Source organism: Oryx dammah, unplaced genomic scaffold (assembly GCF_014754425.2).
Source record: "Oryx dammah isolate SB20612 unplaced genomic scaffold, SCBI_Odam_1.1 HiC_scaffold_1, whole genome shotgun sequence".
Classification (NCBI taxonomy): Eukaryota; Metazoa; Chordata; class Mammalia; order Artiodactyla; family Bovidae; genus Oryx; species Oryx dammah.
Window position 1 is genome coordinate 37765925 of NW_024070185.1, and position 14063 is coordinate 37779987.

Genomic DNA, 14063 nt, shown 5'->3' on the forward strand with positions numbered 1-14063 from the left:
GAAACGCTGGATTTTTCATCTCAACAGTAGCAAATATCTATGTACAAACGGGGATTGCTTTTCTCAAAACTGGACTCTCTTCGTTTCCTAAATTCACTTTACCATTGTGGTTTGGTTACTTGTTTTTGATGGGCAGAGTTGCAGTTAGGATCACGGAAGGGAGTTCTTGGACTGGTTAGGTGGCCAGGCAAGTTAACCAACGAGCTCATTCTGGCTCCAGAAAGGGGAGTAGGTCATCCCTACTTGCCAGAACTGGATCATTCCCACTCCCTGACACCGGGAGTGGATCATCCCTACTCCCAGAAACTGGGAGTGGATCATCCCCACTCCCTGCTGAAGAAGGAAGACAGTCACTGCCAAGCTCTCTGCCATCTGCGACTCTGGACTTGATTGTCCCCATAAGACCTTCAAAGGATTTGAATGTGACTGATTTCTTCATGTCTCCAAGCTTCCTACAGATGGCAGAGCCCATGGTGGAGAGGGCAGCTGACGTCTTTTGTTTCACGTAGGCGTTGGAGACCTGAACGTCGTGCCAGCTCTTGGACAGATTCTGCCTCAGCCCCAGGAAGGCCGTAAGGCCCAGCTTCTTCTTGAGCTCCACACAGCGTCTCTCTTTGGCTGCCAGTGCTTGGCGTAGCATTACAATTTCTGCCTCCAGTTTAGCAAGCTCAGATTTGAGCTCCTTTTGCTCTGCCTCAGTGAGATCCTCTGGTTTGGCAGTCAAGTGGGATTCATAAGGGCCTGCAGAGGTTTCTGTCAAGGAGTCTGGCATAGACTGAGAAAGAAGATCTTCATTAAGAGAGTCCAGGTCCAGTTCTTGGTAGAGCGAGTCGAACTCGTGACCAGAGGAGAAACAGTCTTGGCCAGCATAGTTGAAGTCTAGGCCTTCAGGGTCAGACTCTAGGGTGGGGTGGGACTCTAGGCAGGAAGGATCCATGTCTTGGCTGGTAGAACGGACGCCTTGGCCAGTGAGTGAATGTCCTGGCTGCGGAGTAGATGCCTTAGTTTATAGGGTCCACTTCCGGCTAGGGTTGGGGGCGGTGGCTGGAGGGTAGGGTAAGTTGGGTTGGGGTTGTGGAGGTCGGACTTCCGGCCTGAAGGCGGCGGAGGGCGGAACTTAGGCTCAGTGCCTGCGCCTCCAATATTCATAGCAGCTTCGACATCACAACGTCCCTGTGAGGTAGGTACTGCAGCAGTTGTCAGGGAGAGGTATTTGCCCTCCTACCTCAGTGGATGACTGGTTCTGGCCTTCAAACCAAATCTGACTCCGTGTACGGACCTCTTTCCATCACAGCAGCCATTTAAAAAACACTGAAAATCAGTTGAACTTTTTTGTGCTAACAGATTTATAACAAAGCCTCATGCATGAAATAAATAAAAACCACCTCAAAGTGGGACAGGGAGTCTAGAACTCCAATGGGTACCCTCCCAATTTTCCCTTCCGAAGTTCCCAAAGGGGCCTGAGAAACTTCTGGCACCACTTATAAAGTGTATTTGAAGGCCCCCTCAAAGCTCTTAAATTTAACAGTGCCCCCATGGTATGAAGTATGAACAGTGCCAGAGGCTTGGGGTGGTGGAGCTTAGAAAATGAGCCTGACCAGTCACAACTGTCTGTCATTTTGAGGAAGGAAAGGGAGGGAGAATTAGTAAATTTATAATAGTTGTGTCAAGTTTAAGCTTAAGAAAAGCAAAGGTTACTGTATTATGAGAATTTAAGAGAGAAGAAATATGATATATGCAGATATATTCATGGGTTTTCAATTTTTTTTTTTTCTTTTCCAAGCATCCACTTACATTTCTGAGGGCATGTCTGTCCACATACACAGTTATCAGTTGTGGGAGGTGGTCCGCACAGAAAAGTAGTAGTAGTAGTTGAACAGGCTCTATCAGGGTGCCAAGCTACCATATCTCCTACTTCAATCAGAGCTGGTAACTTATAGAGTGGAAAAATCAAGACTTCAGTCCAGTGAGAGCAGGTGGCTAGGTATCACTTAGCTTATTACCTGGCTGCCCATTCCCAGGGAATAGCCTTGAGCAGGTCTTAGTTTCTAGTGGTTTTGTTGGATATTCTGGTAATCCTTACAAGCATGATCTTGTGGAAGGTGATATGATCCTCAGCAGATTTCAGCAATTTGCCATACTGATGTCTATATAGCTACAGTGAAGCATCTAGCTGGGCATCCAAACCAACTATAAACCTTTGGCTTTATATTTAATAATCCTTTCATATAGCTCAGTAGTGTTTATTATTGGCTTACCTTGAAGCACTGCCTCCCTAGATTAAAAAAAATGAGGATTGCCCTTGTGGAAACATGAAGGCTGATAAGGGATTTGCCTGTATGTATAAAGGCCTGAAAAGGGCAATAACGACTGCTTAAAAACTGTTTTGTTCCAGAGGGTAGACTCTTCTTCCATTGCCTGCAGAAACACTAGTGGTTTCAGGAACGTTCTGACTCTGAACCAGTATTCTTCTTTCAAAACTGAAGGTGAAGGGCAAAGAAACCTCTGAATTAAGCTAAATAATCTGGAGCACACATTTGTCTATTCCAAGCCGAGATTCCACATCACTGGATTTGAGTCTGCACTTGATTATCCTCTGAATTGTTGCAGCCACCAACCTCACTGCCTATTTTCTTATTTTTCTGTTTCCTCACCCTTTAGTTTAGTGTATGAAATCTTTTGTTAAGTTTGATTCTTTTTGTAGAGTAATGATTTCTCTCATACAAAATTGACCTGTCCTCTCTGAGCAACTTTGTTTCCAGATTCCAAATCAAAATATAGCCTCTGGAAGGGGGCCTCCTATCTAGTAATGTTCTGACCTGAGTAGACCTGGAAAAATAGGTAACACAATGAAATAATCCATTTTATTAGGCTTATGCATAACTATGTACAACAAACTCATGTATTTTGGAAACATAGATCTTTCAAATGAAATTTCACTTGATTTATAGTGATTCTAAGAAACTATTTGAATAAACTGTTTTTTTAAGATGTAAAATACTGAGCTACTGCCTCATGACTTTAGAAGCTCACGTCTCTATATTAGACAATGAAATAATCTGTATTATACAGCAAGGCTTACAAAACTGTTAGTCTGAAACTGAAAGCTTTCTGATGCTATTTATGCACTTCTGATGCTATTTATGCTTTCTGATGCTATTTATGGCTTCCCTGACGGCTCAGACGGTAAAGAACCTGCCTGCAATGTGGGAGAGCTGGGTTCAGTCCCTGGATCGGGAGGATCCCCTGAAGAAGGGAATGGCTACCCACTTCACTGTTCTTGCCACTGCAGTATTTCTGCTTGGAGAATCCCATGGACAGAGGAGCCTGGCAGGCTACAGTCCATAGGGTTGCAAAGAGTCAGACGACTGAAGCAACTCAGCATGCACACACATGTACTAAAACCAGCCAAAAGATTTGATTCAGTAACCTCTGAAAAGAGATTTTGAAAATTATTTTTATTCCTACAGTGGTTTGCTATCTTTTTTTGCCAAGGAAGACATTATTGACCCATTTTTAGTAAAGAATAAAATTTGAATTATTTTTCTAATAAGAGTAGTGGATTTATACTAATCCTTTGTAAAGGTAAGTGATACAACAAAATGATTGTTTTTCTTTTACTGTTTAGAAGCCTATATGTTATCTTTTAGAAGTGAATTAGTAAAACTTGAGTGTAAAAGCAGAGTTATACCACTCACCAGATCTGGGTTGTTTGGGGATGGAAGGAGTGAGATTGTATTAACTGATACTTGAGTCGAGAAATGGTTCGGGACTTGCACCAGTGTCAGCAATTTTCACTACTTCTTTTGTTGCACTGTGTTATAGGCTAAGTTGCTTCAGTCTTGCCCGAATCTTTGTGACCCTGTGGACTGTAGCCTTCTAGGCTCCCCTGTTCATGGGGTTCTCCAGGCAAGAATACTGGAGTGGGTTGCCATTTCCTCCTCCAGGGGATCTTCCCCACCCAGGAACTGAACCCACATCTCTTAAATCTCCTGCATTGGCAGATGGGAAGTGCCACCTGGGAAACCCCTTTCATAACTTCTTTTGTTATGAAAGGTCAATATAGAGCTTCCTGATTACATCAACTCTTGTAAAATAATCCACATTGGTGGTTAAGATTGCTTCTAAAGAAGTGATAACTCACCCTGTAGTCTGATCATTTGCACTGCTAGATTTAACCATAGTGATTTCCCTAGGGCTTTATTTCTATGATGACAGAACTATAATACTATCGTGAATATTTTGTTCATTTTAGCTGAATACCAGGAAAAATGTTCAAATATTTAATTGGGCCTTAAAATAAGACATATAGTTGAAAACCTAATCCAGTCAGAATGTTTCAAGAGTAGGAGGAGAAAATTGGTAGTTAGGCTTTTCTTGTGGAAAGCCATAATATTATATTTGATTTCAGTTTATAAGTTATTTTCATAACTATCTCAAATCACAGCCCAGCTCCATCAGTAATGTATGCAGTGAGTCACCCTCCCCATAGATATTCTCCAGCATGAGCTGATTTATTTGCTGTGGTTTATAGCTGCTTGAGTTATTGGTAATAATCCTCACAGTTCAGCAGTTGAGTTGGTCTTCATTTAGAACCAGGATGGCATTTCCTTTCAGTGGCCCTTCTACATGGACTAATTAACTAAAAAAATAATGAGGTGTATTACAGAGTAGGATTTTCCTCTCTGAAGCCCAAACATACTCTCAGGAATTAAATAGTAGTTTATTTTATTTGGAGAGTTATTCACTCTCTTTGGTGGTGTATATAATTGTAGCAAGAATTCCCGGAGGAATCAAATTAAAATTCAGAATCTGGTTGTATCTGAAGAACTAGTGTTCTCTCCCCTCCATTTTGCAATAGATGATATGTATGAGATGAAGTGGCTTATTAGGAGGAATTTTGTGTGTGGCTCCTCCTCAGAAGAAGAGGAATTGACAGGGAGGTGGAAGGGTGAAAAGAAGGGAAAGGAAAATGATCAAGAGATATAGGAACTTTTCCAATTAAAATAAATTAATTAATTTAAAAAAGATATAGGAACTTCCCTAGATTAAAAATGAATATTTTTGTTGTTGGGAATGTGAAGGCTATATAAAGACCTACAAAGGGTAGTTGGATTTCCATGGTGACTCAGTAGTAAAGAATTTGCCTGTCAATGTAGGAGACTCAGGTTCAGTCCTGGGTTCGGAAGATCCCTTGGAGAAGGAAATGGCAACCTGCACCAGTATTCTTGCCTGGGAAATCCCATGGACAGAGGAGTCTGGCGGGCTACAGTCCATGGGGTCACAAGAGTCAGATATGACTTAGTGACTAAAAAACAACAAAGAGTAGTAAGGGCTCTTTAACCACTATTTTGTTCCAGAGAATGGACTTTTCTTTTGATGCTTGCAGAAACATTAGTGTTTTCAGGCATTTTCCCAGATTCTAAATGAGAAACTCTCCTCCTAATGCTGAAGATAAAAGGCGAAGAAGCCCCAAAACTAAGCTAAATAAAGGGCAGTATGTGTCAGACTTTACTTTTTTGGGCTGCAAAATCACTGCAGATGGTGATTGCAGCCATGAAATTAAAAGATGCTTACTCCTTGGAAGCAAAGTTATGATCAACATAGATAGCATGTTGAAAAGCAGAGACATTACTTTGCCAACAAAGGTCTGTCTAGTCAAGTTTTTCCCGTGGTCGTGTATGGATGTGAGAGTTGGACTGTGAAGAAAGCTGAGTGCTGAAGAATTGATGCTTTTGAAGTGTGGTATTGGAGAAGACTCTTGAGAGTCCCTTGGACTGCAAGGAGATCCAACCAGTCCATTCTAAAGGAGATCAGTCTTAGGTGTTCTTTGGAAGGAATGATGCTAAAACTGAAACTCCAGTACTTTGGCCACCTCATGCGAAGAGTTGACTCATTGGAAGAGACCCTGATGCTGGGAGGGATTGGGGGCAGGAGGAGAAGGGGATGACAGAGGATGAGATGGCTGGATGGCATCACCGACTCAATGAATGTGAGTCTGAGTGAACTCCGGGAGATGGTGATGGACAGGGAGGCCTGGCATGCCGCGATTCATGGGCTTGCAAAGAGTTGGACACGACTGAGCAACTGAACTGAACTGATGAGCAGACTTTAGGGGGATTTTCACAACAGAATATGTTCTCATTTGTTTTTTTTTTTTTTTCCAGTTGGATGAGGCAAGTGTAGCGAATAGATTCTCCCTTTCCAGAAATTTTTATTTTATTTCTTCTTACATGATGAAAGATAGTATGTTGGATGGTAAGTCCTGGGAGCGACAATAGGGAGTCATCCAAGAGAAGAATGTATGTGAAGCTGGTACATGAGCCAGAGAAGACTTGGTTAGTTATGGGCTGAGAGAAATAGGTTGTCTGTGCTCTGCCAAGGAACCTAGGGTTTTTTTGTTTCTTTAGTCAGGATCTAAAAACTAGGAGGATTCCTTAAAAAGGAACCAGGGGATTATCGAAAGACATTTTGACACACTTGCTTCTCACTATCACCCTCTTCCCCAAGTAACACACTTCCTGAAGTACATGCAGTTTCAACAAAGGCACAGACTGCTGTTAAAATGTGTATTAGGGACCCAGATTACTTGATACTTTAACTAAGCAGGAAAATTTGTCTGGAGGATGTTGAGATTTTGAGTACACCTTCCCTCAAGTGACTGGGCGCAGACTGGACATCTACAGAGAAAACAGATTAGAATCTCATGTAAAGGCTGGTCCTGAGCATAGAGGACTCCAAGAAGTAACTGGGAAGACTTGGCAGTGGAAGGTGTGCTTAAGTCCTGAAGCTTGGCCCTGAGGATTTAGAACTAGTGAAACATGGGGGCCAGAGCAGTTTGACTCACTTGTATCCATAGGCTGCAGAGGCCTGGGAACAATCAGGCTACTACCAGTAGAAAATTCACAATCTTTTAAAGGTTATGGCCATCGTGGTGAATTTGTTATAACACAAAAAGCCTAAGTCCTGGACTCTACTGTATAGTTGCTTAGCTATTCTTGTTTTAAAACTGTCATGCCTTCTATAGCAACAGCATAACTATTTTATTTCCTTGATTCTGAGACACAGTCAATTGTAAGAAACATCTTCATTTTAATAAGAGGTTTCTAGGAGGAAAAACCTGTATTAAATCCTGCTGATTAAATCATTCAATCCCAGTTTTAGAAACATTAAAATATCACAAAATGTGAATATTAGAAGTGAAGAAATACAGTAGTAATGAAGCAAAGTATAAACACTAATGGCTGTGGTTGATTCTTCTATTGGAATTCCAAATGGACCTTCATTTGCACTGGTTCCTCTTCTCTTTCTGAAAGAAGGGACAGAGGGAACTTAGCATTTATTAAATACCTGCTACAATAGTAAAAATAATGGTGATATCTAATGTTTATTGATTACTTACTATGTGCCAGAAATTGTTCTAAGTGCTTTCACATATGTTATTTCATTTAATCCTCATAATAATCTTGAGAGAGAGAGAGATTAGAAATACTGTTAAACTCTGTGAGACTAGTTTCTCCATTTCTGCAGATTGAGAAACTGATAGACACAGAAAATAACTTGTAACATAGTTCAGTTCAGTTCAGTTCAGTCGCCAAGTCATGTCCAACTCTTTGCGACCCCATGAATTGCAGCACTCCAGGCCTCCCTGTCCATCACCAATAAGTAGCAAATTTGAGGTATTAATCTGTAAACTGAGGGCTGCTTCACTTTTTAAACTCACATTTAATCTTTTCATTATCTTCCTCAATTCTGAAAAATATTATGCACACAAAAGTATATATAATATACATACTTCTAAAAAATTATGAATATAACTATGTACTCACCACTCAACTAACAGTGTTTCCAGTGTTTTTGAAGCTTGATACATCACATCCATCTCATTCTGTTTCCTCCCCCAGTTAATCTCTACTACTTGGGGTGATCATTCCTTTTTTTCTTCATAAGTTCTTACCACCTTTGTGTCTATAAATAATGTATTATTTAGTTTTGCCAATTTTTGAACTTTATTGAGGTATAATTGACATGTAACAGTTTCAAGTGTACAACATAATGATTTGATATTGTATATTTGTTGATCCTTGAACAACATAGATTTGTACTGCACAGATCCACTTATACATGGATTTTTTTTTCCCCAGTAAATACATACTGTAGCACTGCATGATCCACAGTTGGTTAAATTCATTATTGTAGAACCACAGATACATAGAGCCAACTGTAAATTGTATGTAGATTTTCAACTGTGTGGGGATTGGCATCCCTAACCTCCATGTTGTTCAAGGATCAACTTTATTGTGAAATGATCACTATAATAAGTCTAGTTAACATCTGTCACCATTTTTGAATGTTATATAAATGCAATCATATGTTATGCATTCTTCTGTGACTTGTCCACTGTTTTTAAGATTCATTCATTTTGGTGTTATTGCTATAATTTAACCATTTTCACTGCTGTATAGTAGTCCTTGGAATGCCTATAACACAATGTATTTGAACATTCTATCTATGAAAGTTCTTTACCAAGATACTGAGTGACTAGAAGGTGAGTTTTTCTCGTATACCACCCCAGATCAGAGGCCTGTCCTAAGTCTATTCCTGCATATACATTTAATGTTTTCTTGCACACATGACTGCATTTGTTCACAGTAGACTCTTCTTTGCTGAAATGTATCCTGAAACATATTTGAGGTGTTATCTTTTCAGTCTCATTTCTTTTACTTCCCATCATACACTTTATACTCCAGGGCTAAATTATTGCAGTTCTGAAAACTTCAAGTTTACTGTATCCTCTTGCCTATAGGCCTGGGCACATGTCACTTTTTCTGCCTGCAATGATTATTTCCTGGCTGACTCTTGCCCACCTATCAGGAGTTGTCTGGTTACAAAAACCGTCTTCCACTACCTTCTGGTTTGGAGTTTCTCCTTGAATTAACAGAGGGGACTTCCTGCTGTCATCTCAGGGTTTAGTCAGAATTGGTTTTCTGCAGTATCCAAAGTACTATTGAATAAAACTGCATATAGTTATACTTGGTGCCTGTAAAGATTGTATGAAAGGTATGTTTTGTATACTAGTAACTAATCTAGAGCCAGACATCCTGGAATGTGAAGTGAAGTGGGCCTTAGAAAGCATCACTACGAACAAAGCTAGTGGAGGTGATGGAATTCCAGTGGAGCTGTTTCAAATCCTGGAAGATGATGCTGTGAAAGTGCTGCACTCAATATGCCAGCAAATTTGGAAAACTCAGCAGTGGCCACAGGACTGGAAAAGGTCAGTTTTCATTCCAATCCCAAAGAAAGGCAATGCCAAAGAATGCTCAAACTACTGCACAATTGCACTCATCTCACATGCTAGTAAAGTAATGCTCAAAATTCTCCAAGCCAGGCTTCAGCAATATGTGAACCGAGAACTTCGTGATGTTCAAGCTGGTTTTAGAAAAGGCAGAGGAACCAGAGATCAAATTGCCAACATCCACTGGATCATGGAAAAAGCTAGAGAGTTCCAGAAAAACATCTATTTCTGCTTTATTGACTATGCCAAAGCCTTTGACTGTGTGGATCACAATAAACTGTGGAAAATTCTGAGAGAGATGGGAATACCAGACCACCTGACCTGCCTCTTGAGAAATCTGTATGCAGGTCAGGAAGCACGAGTTAGAACTGGACATGGAACAACAGACTGGTTCTAAATAGGAAAAGGACTATGTCAAGGCTGTATATTGTCACCCTGCTTATTGAACTTCTATGCAGAGTACATCATGAGAAACACTGGACTGGAAGAAACACAAGCTGGAATCAAGATTGCCGGGAGAAATATCAATAACCTCAGATATGCAGATGACACCACCCTTATGGCAGAAAGTGAGAGGAACTAAAAAGCCTCTTGATGAAAGTGAAAGAGAAGAGTGAAAAAGTTGGCTTAAAGCTCAACATTCAGAAAACAAAGATCATGGCATCCAGTCCCATCACTTCATGGGAAATAGATGGAGAAACAGTGGAAACAGTGTCAGACTTTATTTTGGGGGGCTCCAAGATCACTGCAGATGGTGACTGCAGCCATGAAATTAAAAGACGTTTACTCCTTGGAAGAAAAGTTATGACCAACCTAGATAGCATATTCAAAAGCAGAGACATTACTTTGCTGACTAAGGTCCATCAAGGTAAGTCAAGGCTATGGTTTTTCCTGTGGTCATGTATGGATGTGAGAGTTGGACTGTGAAGAAGGCTGAGCACCGAAGAATTGATGCTTTTGAAGTGTGGTGTTGGAGAAGACTCTTGAGAGTCCCTTGGACTGCAAGGAGATCCAACCAGTCCATTCTGAAGGAGATCAGCCCTGGGATTTCTTTGGAAAGAATGATGCTAAAGCTGAAACTCCAGTACTTTGGCCACCTCATGTGAAGAGTTGACTCATTGGAAAAGACTCTGATGCTGGGAGGGATTGGGGGCAGGAGGAGAAGGGGACGACAGAGGATGAGATGGCTGGATGGCATCACTGACTCGATGGACGTGGGTCTGAGTGAACTCCGGGAGTTGGTGATGGACAGGGAGGCCTGGCATGCTGCGATTCATGGGGTCGCAAAGAGTCGGACACGACTGAGAGACTGAACTGAACTGAACTGAGCTCTAATAAACAGGAAATATGGAAATTCCATTGTTAAAAAATGTCCTTAGGTTGGGGGTAGGGCACGAGTCATATCCTTGTTGGTAAAAGAGAGTGGGAAAAATACAGATTATTTTCATTTGCCTTCAGGTCTTTTGGCTAGATTCCAGAGAACTTTCTCCAAGAGCAACAAGATAAATCCCACTTTCTTTTCCAGGAGTTTTTTTCCTGGCATGGAAAGAAAATCTGTCATTTGTTTTCCTCTTTGTGTTTTTCTGACACTAGCTGCTTATCTGTTGAATATCTCACCAAGAAGTACCTCAAAGGATGAGTGCAGATTGCAAGTAAAAAAATCATAAATTTGGTTGTATATTTTAAAAGAAAGCCTTTTGATTTTTGAATAGTTTTAGATTTACATTTTTTAAAAAAGGACTTTATGCAGACCATTTTTATTTGTAACACACATTTTAAAAATGTTTTTGTAATTAAAAATTTTACTGAAGTATTGTTGATTCACAATGTTGTGTTAGTTTCAGGTGTATAGCAGAGTGAATCAATTATACATTCACCCACTCTTTCTTAGATTTTTTTCCCGTGTAAACCGTTACAGAGTAATGAGTAGAGTTCTCTGTGCTATACAATAGGTTCTTATTAGTTATCTTTTTTTGTATATAGTAGTATGTATATGTCAACCCCAATCTCCCAAATTTATCCCTCTTCCCCTTACCCCCTTGGTAACCATTAAGTTTGTTTTCTACATCTTATAACTCTATTTCTGGTTTGTAGATAAATTTATTTGTTATCTTTTTTTTAATAGACTCCACGTATAAGCAATAGCATATGGTATTTGTCTTTCTCTGTCTGACTTCACTCAGTATGACAATCTCTGGGTCTATCCATATTGTTGAAAATGGCATTATTTTGTTCTGTTTTATGTCTGAGTATTATTTAATTGTGTATATGTACTGTATCTTCCTTTTCTTTTTTTTTTTTTGCCATGTTGTGCAGTATGCAGGATCTTAGTTCCCTGATCAGGGATCAAACCTGTTCCCCCTGCAGTGGAAGCACAGAGTCTCAATCACAGAACCACCAGGGAAGTCCCTGTACCACATCTTCTTTATCTATTCCTCTGTTGATGGACATTTAGGTTGCTTCCATGTCTTGGCTATTCTTTTTGAACCATGGTTTTCTCCAGATACATGCTCAGGAGTGGGATTATTGTGTCATATGATAGCTCTATTTTTGGTTTTTAAAGGAATCTCCATGCTGTTCTCCAGAGTGGCTACACCAATTTACATTCCCACCAACAGTGCTAGAAGGGTTCCCCTTTCTTCACACCCTCTTCAGAATTTATTGTTTGTATATTTTTGATGATGACAATTCTGACTGGGGTGAGATGATACCTCATTATAATTTTGACTTGCATTTCTCTAATAATTAATGTATTGACTATCTTTTCATGTGCTTTTTAGCCATCTATATATCTTCTTTGAAGAAACAAGATCTTCTATCCACTTTTAAATTGGGTTATTTTTTTAATATTGAGCTGCATAAGCTGTTTGTATATATATTTTTACATTTAGATTAAAGTTGCAGAAATAGTTCAGAGCATTCCTATATTGACTCACTCAGTTTTCTCTTATTAGTGTCTTATATTACTGTGCTACATTTGCCACATCCAAGGAACCAACATTGGCATATTTCTGTTAAGTAAATTCCACAATTTGAATCCTCTAATTATTCCCTGATGTCCATTTTCTATTCCAGAATTTCATCCACAATTTGTACCACATTACATTTAGTCCTAGTGCCGTTTTAGCTTCCTTTGGCTTGTGACAGTTTTTTGGACTTAACTTGTTTTTGAGGACATTGACAGTTTTGAGTAGTGTTAGTCGAGTATTTTGTAGAAGTCTATCAATTTAAGATTGTCTGATGTTTGGGAGGGGATAACCACAAAAGAGACTGTCATTCTCATCACATTATATCAAGGATACTATCAACATGACATCACTGAGTTTACATACTTTTTAATATCGAGTTAAATGACTGAGTGGTGAGAGCATCAGTATTAGAGTCTGAAGACTGAATTAGGATCATGATTCTGTCATTTATTAGTTCGTGACCTGGTAAAGTTGCTTAATCCCTCTGTTCCTTGTCTCCTTGTCTATTAAGTGATAATAATGATAATATTTACTGTATTAAATTAGTAGATAATTTTTACTGTATTAAATTGGATAATATTTACCTTATTAAATTAATAGATACATGAAAAACACTTAGAGTAGTGTTTGGCACAGAGGAAGTAGGGTATTGAGAGGGCAGGAAGGCCAGGGGTCTCCAAATGGAGGAAATAGGCTGCAAGTGTCAGACATTTTTTTAATCTCTCCCTTAAGCAGCAGGAGGAAGCAAACTACAAGTGTCAGATTTTTTTCCTTCTCCATACAAAATTAAAAGGAGGTTTCTCTTAAAATTCTGTGTTGCCATGGCAACACCTGGTTCCACCTGAACTTAACTTTTCTCAAACCTTGAACTAACCAATGCATTTTTCTTACGGAAATGTTTTTATTCAGCTATGTTAATGAAACTGTGTATTTGCTTTGGAATTTACCTTTCTTCAGAATGATTCCAACTAAGACTAACTTTTTTTCTTTTCTCAAATCTTGGGCTGATAATAGCTCAACAAACCAGTATTCATATCAGTTGTTTTATGGCTGGGGGATGACACACCTCATGCCATCCTATCTCAAAAATGCATATTGTGGGAGAGGGGTCTGGTGAAACTCCCTCAGACTTGAGGTGTCTCTCTTATATGATTAACAGCTTTCTAACAGACATAAAACAGCTGGCTAAAGACTAGAAGGGGGACACGCTTTCTGCCCTCTTCTGATGTCTATGTCGGATGCTTTGTCTATCTCTTTTATACTTTAATAAAATTTTATTACACAAACGCTCTGAGCAATCAAGCCTCGTCACTGGCCCCGGATTGAATTCCTCTCCTCTGGAGGCCAAGAATCCTGGCATTTTTCATGGCTCAGCAACAACCTTTCAGTATCAGTTTTGACTATTTTTTGATATTATTGACTAACATGAGATTTGTGTATTTCTATTACTGTGTCCTCTGGTCTCTCTCACCCTCAGAAATTAAACTATTGGTGTTCAGTGGTAAAACAAAAATCACAAATAACCTGGTTTTTAAACTTTGAACATGGGAAGATCTTCGTCTTTTTTATTTCTTAGAGTTTTGAATTATCCCTAAAATATTGTACATTGCTTTAAAATTTGCATTGTCTGCCAACAAAAATACTTCACAAGGCACTCCTTTGAAAGATTTTTATTCTCATTTTGTTTGTATAATTTAGTTACTAAACTTGTGCTATGTTCACTCACAATTTGAAAATTTTCTTCAGAATACTGATTCTTTTAGTCATTGACCCACTGATATATTTCTGTTTCCGAGGCC

The 14063-nt window shown here is 39.4% G+C and overlaps 1 protein-coding gene across 1 annotated transcript; it reads right to left on the reverse strand.

Annotated features, from left to right (window-relative positions):
- Positions 1-205: 205 nt before the first annotated feature.
- Positions 206-937, reverse strand: LOC120875560 (tumor protein D55-like). The gene has a single exon (XM_040260945.1). It carries the CDS (start codon positions 935-937, stop codon positions 206-208), a length of 732 nt encoding a protein of 243 aa, XP_040116879.1.
- Between the last annotated feature and the right edge of the window lie 13126 nt (positions 938-14063).

Bases quoted from the DNA above. Each gene is read 5' to 3' on its own strand.
- LOC120875560 (XM_040260945.1), bottom strand. From the start codon at position 937: ATGGATCCTTCCTGCCTAGAGTCCCACCCCACCCTAGAGTCTGACCCT.